The sequence below is a fragment of the Mobula birostris genome, chromosome 1 (genome assembly GCF_030028105.1).
Source record: "Mobula birostris isolate sMobBir1 chromosome 1, sMobBir1.hap1, whole genome shotgun sequence".
Lineage (NCBI taxonomy): Eukaryota > Metazoa > Chordata > Chondrichthyes > Myliobatiformes > Myliobatidae > Mobula > Mobula birostris.
Window position 1 is genome coordinate 48,152,834 of NC_092370.1, and position 14,644 is coordinate 48,167,477.

Genomic DNA, 14,644 nt, shown 5'->3' on the forward strand with positions numbered 1-14,644 from the left:
AGTAATTTTCTACCTCTTACTCTCTATTTTATCACTAACGATGCAAACAACTTTACTATTTTCTTTTTCTTCCTTCTTCCCTACATCTGTTCCTACATTCTGGTTCCCCTCCTCCCGCATATCTAGTTTAAATCCACTGGAGCCTCTCTAGCAAATCTACCTGCAAGAATATTTGTCCCCCTCCAGTTCAGATGCAGACCGTCCTGCTGGAAGAGGCCCCACCTTCCCTGGAAAATTGCCCAATTATCTATAAATCTGAAGCCCTCCCTCCTGCACCATGTCTTCAGCCACATGTTGATCTGCGCTATCTTACTATTTCTAAACCTGCCTGCACGTGACACTGGTAGCAATCCTGAGATTGCTATCCTGGAGGACCTGTCCTTTAACTTGGCTCCTAACTCCCTAAACTCACCTTTCAGGACCTCCTCACTCTTCCTACCCATGTCATTGGTCCCTACATGGACTACGACATCCGGCTGTTCACCCTCCTTCCTGAGAATACTGAGAACTCGATCTGAGATATCGCAGACCTTGGCACCAGGGAGGCAACAGACCATCTGGGATTCTCGATCTCTTCCACAGAACCACTTATCTGTCCCCCTAACTATCGAATCCCCTGTCACTACTGCTCTCCTCCTTTCCCTCCTTCCCTTCTGAGCTGAGGGTCCGGTCTCGATGCCAGAGATGCAGCCACTGCAACTTGTCCCTGGTAGGTTGTCCCCATCAACAGTATCCAAAATGATACACTTATTATTGATGGGAACGGCAACAGGGGTGCTCTGCTCCTTCTGTCTGTTCCCCTTCCCTCTCCTGACAGTCACCCAGCTACCTGTCTCCTGACCCTTCGGGCTGACTATCTCCCTGTAACTCCTGTCTATTTCTTCCTCTGCCTCCTGAATGATCCGAAGTTCATCCAGCTCCAGCTCCAGCTCCAGCTCCAGTTTCCTAACTCGGTTTGTCAGGAGCTGCAACTGGATGCACCTTTCGCCGGTGTAGTTATCAGGACGATTGTGCTTGCCCTGACTTCCCACATCCTGCAGACGGAGCACTCAACTGCCCTAACTGCTGCCTCCATTACCTACTGTTAAGGTAATTAGATATATTAAAGGAACTTACCCAACCTTACCTCACTTGGAGTGAAGCTCTTCCTTAGCCTCCTCCTTACTCTGTCTCCCTCTACTCCTTTGCCCGCTACAGCGTCTCCCGCTGCCTCATGGTCCGACTTACATGTGGTTGTGCAGTCGTGCCCTGTTCAACTGTCGAAGAAAATGACTGACTTTCACAAACTGTTCTCTTTTAAATACTCCGGCTGCCTCATGGGCCGACTTACTCGCGCTTGCGCAGTCGTGCCCCATTCAACTGCCGAAGAAAAGTTTGCTGATGGGGCTCATCACCAACAATGAAGGGATGGCCTACAGAGAGGAGGTAGAAGAGGTCCAGGCCTGGTGCCAGGCAAATTACCTCTTCCTTAATGTCAACAAGACAAAGAAGATGGTTACTGATTTCAGGAGAAATTGCACCACTCATACCCGTCTTTACATTGGTGGCACAGTAGTGGAAACCGCAAGCAGTTTCAAAACTTCTGGGACTGCACATCACACACAAGCTCTCATGATCCAGACAGATTTTACACAGATAAGTTCACCAAAGCTTCTACTTTCTGTGGAGGCTGAAGAGAGCTGCACTATGCACATATATACTTACTTTATTCTACAGTTGCGCATCCTAATATGCTGCATCCCTGTCTGGTATGGAAACTGCACTGCGACAGACAAGAAGGCTCTACAGCAGGTAGTCAAAGCTGCCCAGTACATCACCAACAGCAGCCTACCTGTCATCAAGGACATGTATACAGAAAGGTGCCAGAAAAGGCCAGCATCATAAAAGATCCAATTAGTCCTGCTCATAGACTGTTTGCCCCACTCCTATCAGGGAGAAGGCTACTTAGCAAGCGTTCACGCCAGGACTACCAGGCTCTTCAACAGCTACTTTTTCCAGCTGTAAGGCTAACCAGTACCTTCACTTACTAACCCACCCTCCACATCCCACACCACTACTGCTTTACCATTTCCTGTCAGTCACCTTGTGTACAGACACTCCTGTGCCTAGTGTCATTTTATGGATATGCAATCAATCTTTGTATATATAAGCTATCTTATGTATGTGTAATAAAAAAAAATTGTGCTCTTTATTTTTTCTGCACTGCATCAGATTCAGACTAACAATTATTTCATTCTCCTTTATACTTTGTACTGGAAATGGCATTAAACAATCTTGAATCTTGATCTCAAATCTTCTCCCATTCCACCAATGCCTACCAACCACAGTCTCACCCCTCTCTTTCACCTGTTTGTATTGGCTATCCTCTGCACTCAGTGTTGATGTAGGGTCACAACCCAAAACATCAAAAAATCACTTTGCGTCCACAGATGCTGCTTGACCCACTGACTTCCCCCCCCATCAATTACTCAAAGGCTCCTCATCGTGCTGCATAAGTCTTTATAATGGTAGCACCCTCACTAAAAGAAAATGGACCGATATCTGTAAAATTAGATATAACAAAACTTCCCAAGCAGGGTCACAGCTAGAAAACTGGAAAGATTGGGCTTTGACAGTAATAGCAATAATTAATCTGTCTAATTTTAATTGTAAAAAGATAACTAACATTTTAACTGTCTAAATTATCATATCTATGTATCATGTAAACTGTGAAAAGTTTTTTAGAAGTTCAGATATGTATTTGCTATTTCACTCGGTACTGTCGAAGATTAGATTAATTAGCTATGCACTATCTTATGGAGCGACATTCAGGTTTAATTTGAGTATTTAACTGCTGCATAAAATTTGATACCTGTCTGCAGTCTTATGAAGCTAACTAAATAGGCGTTTTAGCTTTAGTCTTTTACAAGTAACTTGTTGAAAGTAATAGCAATACAACATTAAAATGAAATGGTCATGTAAGTATCTGGTCAAATATTTCATGAAGTTTTATAAATATTCAGAAGGGCACATAATGTATATAATTTTATTGGGAAAATTTTCAAAGGTGAAAAAAATACAGTGGAATAAACAGCCCCCCCCCCAAATTTATTATGCAAAATGAAATCTGTAGATAATGAATAGCAATCCACTAGGTTAACTAAAGGACGATTGTGTGCTTTCTTCTTTGTCTTTGGCATCCATTGAATTCTTGTTATGGACCCAAGCTCCCAACAATTCTTTCAGTAATTGGAGATAAGATCCTGGAACATATTTGCTGCTCATTGGAATCAGAACTCGTACAAAACATGAGACGTTTGAAGAATTCCAGCAAAGTTAGATTACTCATCAGTGTATATCCTGGTTAATGTCTGAAGATCGCATTTTCCAGTGCATTGGCTGAAGTTTGGGACTGATGATTGGTCCGAAGAGTTATTGTTGGAGTCCACATGGAATGCGAATTGCCTCTTGAATTTTGTACCAGTTCAGTTCTGACATAGAATGAGAACAAATTGAGATGGATGATTGAGCAAAGATTTAGAGGTAGGAAAGGGAGATAAGTGAAAAGTAAAAAAAAATACAGATGCAGGAAATTTGAGATGAAACCAGAAAATAGTGGAGGTACTCAACGGGTCAAGCAGTATCAGTAGAAGGAGCTATAGATTTAACACTGGATCAGTGCAGAAGGAATTATGTTTATTTAAAATGATTTTACTTTGTTTTAATTTTAGATTTTAACTTTTTAAGCTATTAAAGGTATCAAATTAAAAAAAAAGATGCTTAAACTTTGATAGCTGGCCATCATGCTCATTAGTCTAGCCAGAATATTAAGTTTTTTAAAAACTGGGCACTTCCAATGTGCAAGTATGACATTTGAAAATTTAAAAAGAAAGCTATGAATACTTAATTTTAAAATTTAAATCGACAATTTGTTCATCACTGGAAGGAATGAGAAGTGGTCTGTGCTAGGTCCGTGCTGGTACAAGATACCTTTGTGTATTTAAAAACGCAAACACGAGGAAATCTGCAGATACTGAAATTTCAAGCAACACACATAAAAGTTGCTGGTGAATGCAGCAGGCCAGGCAGCATCTCTAGGAAGAGGTACAGTCACCGTTTCGGGCCGAGAGGAAGGGTCTCGGTCCGAAACATCGACTGTACCTCTTCCTAGAGATGCTGCCTGGCCTACTGCGTTCACCAGCAACTTTTATGTGTGTTACCATTGTGTATTCCCCATTTGTAAGTAGCAGGAGATTACCAGAGCCTAGAACAGACTTGTCTTGGATCTTATTTGGGGGAACAGAAACTAACGTGTGACAAAGATTATATGAATTCTAGGTAAAAATGCTAACACTAAATTTGCTGAGGATAATGCAAGAAAATGTCAGGACTTCCTTGGAAATGCCAATTTTTTTTCTTTCCACTGCTACTTGCTTCCCTGATTTCCACCCATCCACAAAACAGATCTTTACCATCAGCTTGTGTTAGAATTTGTCTTTTTTTTTTTGCTTAATCTAGGTTCAATGGATGATGCCTGATTTGCTAAATTCCTCAGCTCCTTTATGTGTTGCTCCAGATTTCCAGCATTCGCTGTAGCGTGTCTCCATTGAAGTTATTTTGTTTGCATTTGAACAGTGTAAACCTCTTAATAATCCCTTTCCTACAGCAGATACATTTGAATTATCAATTATTAAGAACTGTGCTGTCCTCAGGGGCCAGATGATCTCCAGTGAAGATTGTGAGTTCATTAAAAAGTTTGAAGCTGCTCGTGCAGAAGATAAACAGCGTATCCTGGATAATGAAGGTCACCAGGTAAAATCTGGACTGCGTGCATTATATTTTTAGTTTATCGTTGTAACTTGGGCTTATCTTGGCAGAAACTCCATGTTGATGGATAGAATATCCTTTTAGATTTTAACTTAGTATTGAAATACACGTGATATATTGTTCTTAAATGATACAACTACAAATTTAAGAGCAGCATATACCATGTTGTACCTCCCTTTGTTGGTTGTGAGTTGATCGCCTTCAATGCAAAATATTTTCTTATTAGCATAATTTTTATTTTGCCTTTGTAGTAATAGTTTCGTTACTGTCCTTGGTAGATAATAGTACTAACAGACCCTAAATTGGTAGTTAGGATGAGGCGTTGCTATGTGAGGGAGTCGCAGGGTAGTAATCTAATGTTGAATTAACAGAGTGCAGTGATGGTGGAAGGAATTTAGAGTAAGTGGAAGAGTTCTTTGGGGGTACAATATTATGTAAGAAATACACTGTATGCTGTAAGAAAGCATATAGTGCATTGGCCTTCATCAATCGTGGGATTGAGTTTAAGAGCCGAGAGGTAGTGTTGCAGCTATATAGGACCCTGGTCAGACCCCACTTGGAGTACTGTGCTCAGTTCTGATCACCTCACTACAGGAAGGATGTGGAAACCGTAGAAAGGATGCAGAGGAGATTTACAAGGATGTTGCCTGGATTGGGGAGCGTGCCTTATGAGAATAGGTTGAGTGAACTCAGCCTTTTCTTCTTGGAACGACGGAGGATGAGAGGTGACCTGATATAGGTGTATAAGATGATGAGCGGCTTTGATCGTGTGGATAGTCAGAGGCTTTTTCCCAGGGCTGAAATGGCTAGCATGAGAGGGCGTAGTTTTAAGGTGCTTGGAAGTGGGTACAGAAGATATGTCAGGGGTAAGTTTTTTATGCAGAGAGTGGTGAGTGCGTGGAATGGGCTTCCAGTGACGGTAGTGGAGGCGGATACAATAAGGTCTTTTAAGAGACTCCTGGATAGGTACATGGAGCTCAGAAAAATAGAGGGCTATGGGTAACCCTAAGTAATTTCTAAGGTAAGTACATATTCAGCACAGCTTTGTGGGCTGAAGAGCCTGTATTGTGCTGTAGGTTTTCTATGTTTCTATTATGTTCTCAGAGGAAACCAGAGAGCAGTGTGACCATTCCTTCATCTGAGACAAACGTCAGACTTTTTTTTAACAGAAGATTTCAGTCTCTTGGCCTCCGTATTGAGTGGAAACAGTATCAAAGTACATAAATCTCACCATATACAACCCTGAGATTCCATTTCTTTTGTAGAATCACAGTACGTCCAAGTAACACAATAGAATCAGTGAAAGACCACACACAACAGGGCGGACACCAACCATTGTGCAAGAAAAAACAACAAACTGTAAATACTAAAAGAATAAAAAAAAAATCAGGAACATTAGGTAAAGAGTCCTTTTAAAGTGAGTCCAGTTCAGTGCGAGCATTTCAGTGATGGGGCATTGAAGCTGAGTGGTTTCCTCTTTGGTTCAAGAGCCTGTTGATTGAAGGGTAATAACTGTTCCTGTATCTGGTGGTGTGAATCCTGAGACTCCTGTGCCACCTTCCTGATGGCAGCAGCAAGAGAGAACATGACCTGGCTGGTGGGGGTCCCTGATATTGGATGTTGCTTTCCAGCGATAGTGCTCAATGGTGTGGAGGGCTTTACCTGGTTCATATCCACTACTTTTTGTAGGTTTTTCCGTACAAGGCCATTGGTGTTGCCACAGCAGGCCATGATGCAACAACTCAATATTCTCACTGCCACACATCTACAGAAATGTGTCAAAGTTTTAGAGGTCATGCCAAATATTTGCAAACTTCTAAGGAAGTAGTGGTGATGCTGTGCTTTCTTTGAAACAGCACTTGCATGCCAGGCCCAGGGTAATTCCTCTGAAATGGTACCAGTGAAGAATTTAACATTGCTGACCCTCTCCACCTCTGATCTCCTGATGAGGACTGGCTCATAGACCTCCGGTTTCCTCCACCTGAAGTCAATAATCAGCTCCTCGGTCTTGCTGACATTGAGTGAGAGGTCATTGTTGTGACACAACTCAGCCAGATTTTCTCTCTCCCTCCTATGTTCTGATTCATCGCAACTCATGATTCGGCCAATGACAGGGGCGTCGTCAGCAAACTGAAGTATGGCATAGGAGCTGTGCTTAGCTTCACAGTCATAAGTGAAAAGCAAGTAGAGCGGGGGGCTAAGCACACTACCTTGCAGACACTTCTGATTGTGGAGGAGATGTTGTTGCCAATCTGAACAGGGGCCTGCAAGTGAAAAAATTGAGGATCCAATTGCACAAGGAGGTATTGAGGCCAAGGTCTTGAAACTTACTGATTAGTTTTGCAGGGGTGATAATATTGAATGCCAAGCTGTAAGCAATGAAGAGCATCCTGATGTATGCATCAAGGCTGTTCCAGGGTTGAGTGAAGAGCTAATGAAATGGCATCTGCTGTGGACCTGTTGTGCCATTGACAAATTAGAGCAGATCCAAGTTGTTTCTCAAGCAGTGGTTGATATGTTTCATCACCAACCTCTCAAAGCACTTAATCACAATGGATGTAAGTGCTATCAGATGATAGTCATTGAGGCTGATTTCCATATTCTACCAGTATACCAGTATAATTGAAGCCTTCTTGAAGCAGGTGGGTACCTCAGATTGCCGAAGTGAGAGGTTAAAGATATCAGTGGATACTCTGGCCATTTGATCAGCTTCGTTCTTCAGTACTCGATACTATAGTAAAGCTGAGTTCAGAATAAAAAGAACTAAGTTGTGTAATACTGCCCATCAGTCATTGGGACTAGTCTTGTAGATAGCATGATATTTGTGTATTGTATATTTTCAGATGTTTACAAATATACTGCTTCAGTATCATTTTAGGAACTATTTTGTACTTACTGCTTTAAGGATTTGTTTATTTCTTTTAGTGTGCCAAAACTTTCTTGAATTTAATGGCCCACATTTCCAAGGAGCAAACTGTGCAGTACATTCTGACGATGATTGATGACATGCTGCAGGTATGTATACAATTGCAAGATAACATTGTATAAGTGATGATATTTTAAACCATGTCTCTGTTTTCTGAAGCATTCTTAAAATTGTGTTCTGGTTTTGAAAAATTACAATGTAAATGGTGAGAATTTACTTTGAATGTAAAAAGCATAGAGATATAACATTGGATAAAATTAAAGCCAATTGTCCAATGTTCACTTCAGAAACAATTGAATTCTGTTGTCTGAGTTGAGATAATCATGTTTTAGTTCAGGAGAGTTGTGTGATAGTTTGTTCAGAATAAATGTCTGACTTCTTAAATTCTCATTTCTCTTTGGCACAGGTTTTGAATGTATTCAAAAATGTATCTTTACCCAAACTTCTTTAAAGAACTAAACTGCACAGGTTACCCCCCCCCCCCCGCCAACTGCCAAGAGAAGACGTAATGCCATATGATTTTTGAAGAACCATCTTACACATGGCGACCGTTTTTGTTGTTACTTTTCCCAAGACATCATCAGTTTCACTGCTTATACTCTTTAGGGCTGCAGCACCAGTTTTAATCTACTATACTCCTTGCAACTCCATAAAAATGGGAATAAAATTGATGCAAAGCAATTTCTTTCTGAAATGTCTAGTTTACTTCTACACTTGGGAGGTAACTGTAAGATGTGTGTGTCTCCTGGCAGGAAAAACACCTAAAATAACAAGATTCTAACTAATTGCATAGAAGAGAGGTGTAGACTCCATTTCCGCAATTAAAGTATACATTTTTCCATGAACTTGGACTATTTCTTATTGGACCGGAGCTTTGTTGAATTACAATATTTTTCTGATTGCCAATGAAAATTCCAGTTATTACCTCATTTAGGACAATGTAAAGTGTAATTGCATGAACGACAGTATGCCCTTCTGGAATGGTACCTTCTGAACTCGAGCAAAAGGTAGCTTTTCTAGTGAACGCATGAAAAGATTTAATAGCTTTGTCATAAATATTAGATGTGGATATATCCCAGCATAAGATGTGAATAAGGTCAGATATAATGCTGATTATATTTACCTAGAAGACCCAGTTCTGACGGTATTTGGGGGGGGTATGATCATTGTATGTTTTTCTCCCTTGAGAATAATGAATGATAAGTATAATGTCAACATCGCCATTGCTGAAATGTTTAATAAAGAGGAATATGTTTGTTCTGGGTCTGCAGGAATGCCTAGCATTAATTGAAAATTTTGAAGTGTGTGGTAAGCACTTGTTTATAAAATGATTCTTTAATCAGCCACTATCATTGTGTATTGATTCCTTACACAACTTTTTGTTATTTTTGTTTTGCACCAGTATAAAATACCGTTTTTTTGGTTAGACCTCTGCTGTTAACAATATTCAAACCTGTAATATTAATTCTACCTTATCTGATTTCGAGGCTGGAAAAAATAATCCATTCATTTCTTTGAATCTAAGGATAAGCTTTATATGTTTTCTCTAAGTTAGGTCATAATATCCATGTGGTGTCAGTTTTATTAAGGAAGTTGTATTTTTAAACTTGAAACTGATTAATTTTATGACCTCAATCCTGTTTAATATCAGTATGGATAAACAATTGAAGATGGACCTTTGATTTGACACTGTTCCTATTCATACTTTCTTTCTTAAACATCTGGTTGTATTCAATATCAGTTTCATAGTTCAAAATACCATTTTAGATAAATTTTCAGAAGGCTTATACTGAACAACTACTAAAGGAAAGTAAAGACCTTGTCCAGCAATGGAATATAGTAGAGGAATATACTTGCTTCTGTTTGACTTTTGCCACTGCTGCTTCCTTTTCAGGTACTGCCATGTCCTTGATATTGAACGCTTGTGCCTTCCACCTTTAGAGCTCCCTCCACTCTGCTGAGATTTTTCTGATCATACTAAAATAGCAAGGAAAGTTTCTTTTTCTCCATTTTTTAAACTCCAGCCAGAATCACTTGAGTGTAAATATATCAACTTAGGGAGAAGTTGTAGTTAAGGATCTAGTGCTTTCCCAGTGTGTTTGACAAATAAACTCTTCTCTCGCTTCCAGCCAGGTACAGGTATTGATTAAAACTGAGGTTTTGATGACACATTCTGCCATCTTCATTAGGAATGATGCCTGGCCTGTGTAATTCAGTGGTATATATATCCCTGTTATCCATCCGTCCCTCCTGATTGGTTAGTCCTCATCCAGTCAGGTTTCTGCAGTGCCATCTTGTTTACAATTGAATTCCAGTTCTTATTTAGAGCGAGACCTTTGTCTTTGTTGAAATTCTTTTGCCTCTAAAATTTATACTATTTCGGATGTGGAGAGTATCCACGAGGAAACAAGGCGATTATGCATAGCACTCCTGCAGAATGGTTAGGTGGTGAAGGAAATCAAATTAAAAGGGCCAACAGAAAAACCAGGGAACTGAACAATGAGGAGGAACCTGTCACTATGGTCTGTCTTCCCTATATTCCTATGGTTTCTGGAACGATTGCTGGGATCCTGAAGAAATACTGGATCAATACTATCCACAAACCGATAAGAAAGCTCAAATTACAGCTTATGCGGGTCAAAGATGACCTGGGACTCAGGACGGTTGACATTTACAGGATTCCCTGTGAATGCAGAGCAACGTATATCGGCCATATGGGATGCACAGTGCAAACCCGCATCTAGGAGCATAGGAGATGTATCCGTTTGGGTTACCGTCCTAGAGAAATCGATGGTAGCAGAACATTGCATTTGCAGTGGTCAACGATTGACTTCGACACAAAACTACTGTGCCGTGCCAATGGCTTTTGGGACTGCCTGGTGAAGGAAGCCATTGAAATAAAACTAGAGAAAAAGAATCTTAACAAAGACGAAGATCTCACTCTAAGAAAAAATCTGGAATTCGATTGTAAACAAGATGGGAGAGCAGAAACCTGATTGGATGAGAACTAACCAGTCAAGAGGGATGGATACAACAGGAATTCTGCAGATGCTGGAAATTCAAGCAACACACATCAAAGTTGCTGGTGAACGCAGCAGGCCAGGCAGCATCTGTAGAAAGAGGTGCAGTGGACGTTTCAGGCCGAGACCCTTCGTCAGGACTAACTGAAGGAAGAGTGAGTAAGGGATTTGAGAGGGGGAGGGGGAGATCCAAAATGATAGGAGAAGACAGGAGGGGGAGGGATAGAGCCAAGAGCTGGACAGGTGATTGGGAAAAGGGGATACGAGAGGATCATGGGACAGGAGGTCCGGGAAGAAAGACAGGGGGGGGGGGGACCCAGAGGATGGGCAAGAGGTATATTCAGAGGGACAGAGGGAGAAAAAGGAGAGTGAGAGAAAGAATGTGTGCATAAAAATGAGTAACAGATGGGGTACGAGGGGGAGGTGGGGCCTTAGCGGAAGTTAGAGAAGTCGATGTTCATGCCATCAGGTTGGAGGCTACCCAGACGGAATATAAGGTGTTGTTCCTCCAACCTGAGTGTGGCTTCATCTTTACAGTAGAGGGATGGATGATGGGTATATACCACTAGACTAGATGTGACTAGGCATCATTCCTGATGAAGATAGCAGACGGTGTCATTGAAACATCGGGTAAAATCGATACCTGTACCCAGCTGGAAATCAGAGAAGAGGATATTCATAAATTATAGTTTCGGTAACTTGTGGATGCTCATTCCTTGAGTATGGTCATTGATGTGATGGGCAGGTTTTAGGGTATTAAAGGAGTTGAATGATAATTAAGCTTCCATCTACCACTTTTGTGGCAAACTTTCCATCTGATGCTTCTGTATTCTTGGGCAGCTGTCCTCTCTATCTATAAATCCACCATTTCCGTGGCATTAGCCAACTTGTCCATCAGAACGCAGGCATTTTCATCCAGTCTCATGGCAAACAAGAACCCCAGCAGATTCCTGTGGTACAGCACTGGCCATAGACTTGCAGTCAGAGAAGCAACTCTGCTGTCATATTCTGCCTCCTAAACTCGAAGGGAGTTTTGGATCCTGTTTGCTGAAACAGCTTTGGATCCCATATGCCTGAACACTCTGTACCAGACTACTGTGTGGGACGAATTCAAAAGTTCATGTATACCACTGCTGTTGCTTTGTCTTCATAATCTTCTTGGTAGCTTCCTCAAAAAGAAAGTCAGTTGGATTTGAGGCAGGATTTCACACATACAAAATCATGTTGAGTCTCTCAGATTGGCTCTTGCATTTCTAAGTGAATCTCATCCTTCAGTTTTTTTTTCCCCCACAGTAGTTGCCCTACTACTGGAATAAAGCTCCTTTCCTTGGATTTCCCTACTTCCCTTCTGGAATATGGGAAAAACATAATTTATCCTCAGCATTATGGTTGAACTCGTGCCCCCCTCCCCCACCCTGGCATTGGAATCTCTACTTTCTGCTTTTAAAACCTTCCCAGAATGCCTTTAACAAATTCCACTCTATCTAGCCTCTCGCATTAAGACATCACGAGTCAATACTGGAGAAGTTCACGTTACCTGTTACTATATCTCTGCTACTTTAATATCCTGCTGCTACTTGTTTATGCATTTTTTCTTCCGAATTCTGCTAACAATTTGGAGTCCTATGGTACAATTCCATTAGAATGATTTGTTCCTTTCTTATTTCTAAGTTTTATCTTTATAGTGTCATTTGCCAATCCCTCCAGGATTTCCTCCTGATTTACTCCTGTAATCAAAACAACTAATTTCACATCGTGCGTCAGTGATAATAGCTGATTCTGTAATGCCCTCCCTCGTCAAGCAGTGCTACAGGAACTCTGCATTTGAACCCCATCCCTACGTCACTGCTGAAAAAATGTACTCAAAACACTGAGCTGCCATTCTCTCAGCCGTGTTTCCTGCCACAATATCATAATCCCCCACTCTCAGTTCTCCTACCTGCAGTAAAGTAAATGCAGTTAAACTACCAGCTTTCTTGTGCTCCGTCACTTATTTCTGGATGCTCTGCTGACAAGATTTGACTGCATATGCTCCTCTCTCCCCTCCTGTAACACTGTCACTTCACATTTAAAAAAAAAAACTTAAAACTTGATACTGCAAAAATGGTACTGAAGATGCATTGTCAGTTTACATCAACAGATAATTCAGATTAAATCCAACAGGCTGAGCAGCATTTTGGTGGGTGGGCAACATGAGGGATTGTCAAAATTTTGATAATTCCTCATCCCCACTCTGATAAGGACTAGTGGAGCAGGACGATGGTAAGTATATGGAGCATAGAGGGAGTGGTCTGACGGAGGCCAGAGGTGATTGGCATCCTGATCATGAAGAATGACTGGCAGATGTAGGATGATGGGTCAGTTGGCAAACAGGTAGGTGGCTGATAGGTGGAGGCAAGCAAAACAAAAGGACAATAGAACCAGGAGAGGGGATGGAAAGTTGAAGGTGCAGATGGCTGCTGGAGTGTGATAAGCAGGAATACAAAGGCTATTTGTGCTGCAAAGGAAGATGATAATGGAAAACATTAGGAGAGGGATGATAGCAGATGCAAGCTGGAATAAACATGGGAGAACTGGTGTGTGAAACGTGTGGATAATAGGTGGATGGAACTGGGAGGGAAAAGGGGACAAAAAGGATCATGTCCTTGACCTGGAGTTTGGGGAAAAAGAAACGAAAATAGGGAGACTGGAGGAGGTGAGGTAAGAGAGAGATGGGGTGGTGGTGTGGTAGAACCAGAGGTGGGGGATTAGCTGAAATGAGACACATCAGTGTTCATATCGTTAACTACCCAGGCAGAATATAAGATATTGTTCCTCTAGTTTGTATTGGGCCGCACTTTGGTGGTGAAGGCCAGAGATGAGCAGATTGGTGTGAAAATGGGAAGGGGAATTCAATTAGCACACAGCTAGGAGCTCAGGATGGCTATTGTGGGCAGAGCGTAGGCGCTCTGTGAATTGGTTGTCCAGTCTGCACTTTGTCCTGCTGATGCAAGAGGAGAGCACTGAATGCACTAGACAAAGAAGAGGTACACATCCCTTTTTACCCATTTCACCACTTCCCCTCTTTTTACACTGCTTACCTCCCATCTCCACTCTTAGTCCTGATGCTGGGTTTCACTCTAAAACTTCAATAATTCCTCCCCTGCCCTATAGATGCTGCTTGGCCTGTTAAATTCCGTTAGCAGGTTGTTGCTGTAGGTCCAGCATCTATAGTCACTTGTGTCGCTGTTGTCAGTTTAGATATTTGGTATCTGTGAGAAAATGTGAGGTTCTGCTGCGATGGACTTTGGTAACATAATGTATATCTTTTTACCAATTTCAAATAGTGTAAGTCGCTAACTTATTGAAATGTATGCTGAGTGTTTTTTGTCAACAGTTTAAACAAAATATACAGAATATATAAAACATTTTCACTTTGAAAGTAAATGTTTCATGGCATTAATGGTCTAGTGCTCACTTTAAACAGGAAAACCATCAACGAGTCAACATTTTCTTTGATTACGCCAAAAAAACTAAGAACACTGCCTGGTCCTACTTCCTACCGATGTTAAATCGACAGGACCTATTTACTGTTCATATGGTGAGTAAGAAGAATTATACCATTTCTGTGGAGAAGTTGCTCCCAAATATTAGATTAGAGAACTTGTGAGTTGATTTTTTTTTTCTTGTTCATAGTTTTGCATTGCTGAAGTTATTTTATCTCCAGTATAGGAAGGCTTTGTGTTAGATAAACTTGCATGACTCCAGTGTACCCACTTGTATGACTTGAACAATCAACACAAACTGTAGGGGCTTGATCTTCTTGAAAATTCTTTTATGTTTGATGTTTGTACAGTGTTGTGCAGATCAGTTTGGAAAAACCAGCAGGTCTCCCAAAACAGCTTATCCTAGT

The 14,644-nt window shown here is 41.2% G+C and overlaps 1 protein-coding gene across 1 annotated transcript in view; it reads left to right on the forward strand.

The window, feature by feature from the left end:
* atp6v1h (ATPase H+ transporting V1 subunit H) overlaps positions 1 to 14,644 on the forward strand; it is a 96,194-nt gene that overhangs the window by 13,304 nt on the left and 68,246 nt on the right. Inside the window, exons 3-5 of the mRNA XM_072254922.1 lie at positions 4,692 to 4,791; positions 7,732 to 7,821; positions 14,219 to 14,332. Coding sequence (XP_072111023.1) covers positions 4,692 to 4,791; positions 7,732 to 7,821; positions 14,219 to 14,332 — 304 coding nt within the window. The remainder of the gene's footprint in view (positions 1 to 4,691; positions 4,792 to 7,731; positions 7,822 to 14,218; positions 14,333 to 14,644) is intronic.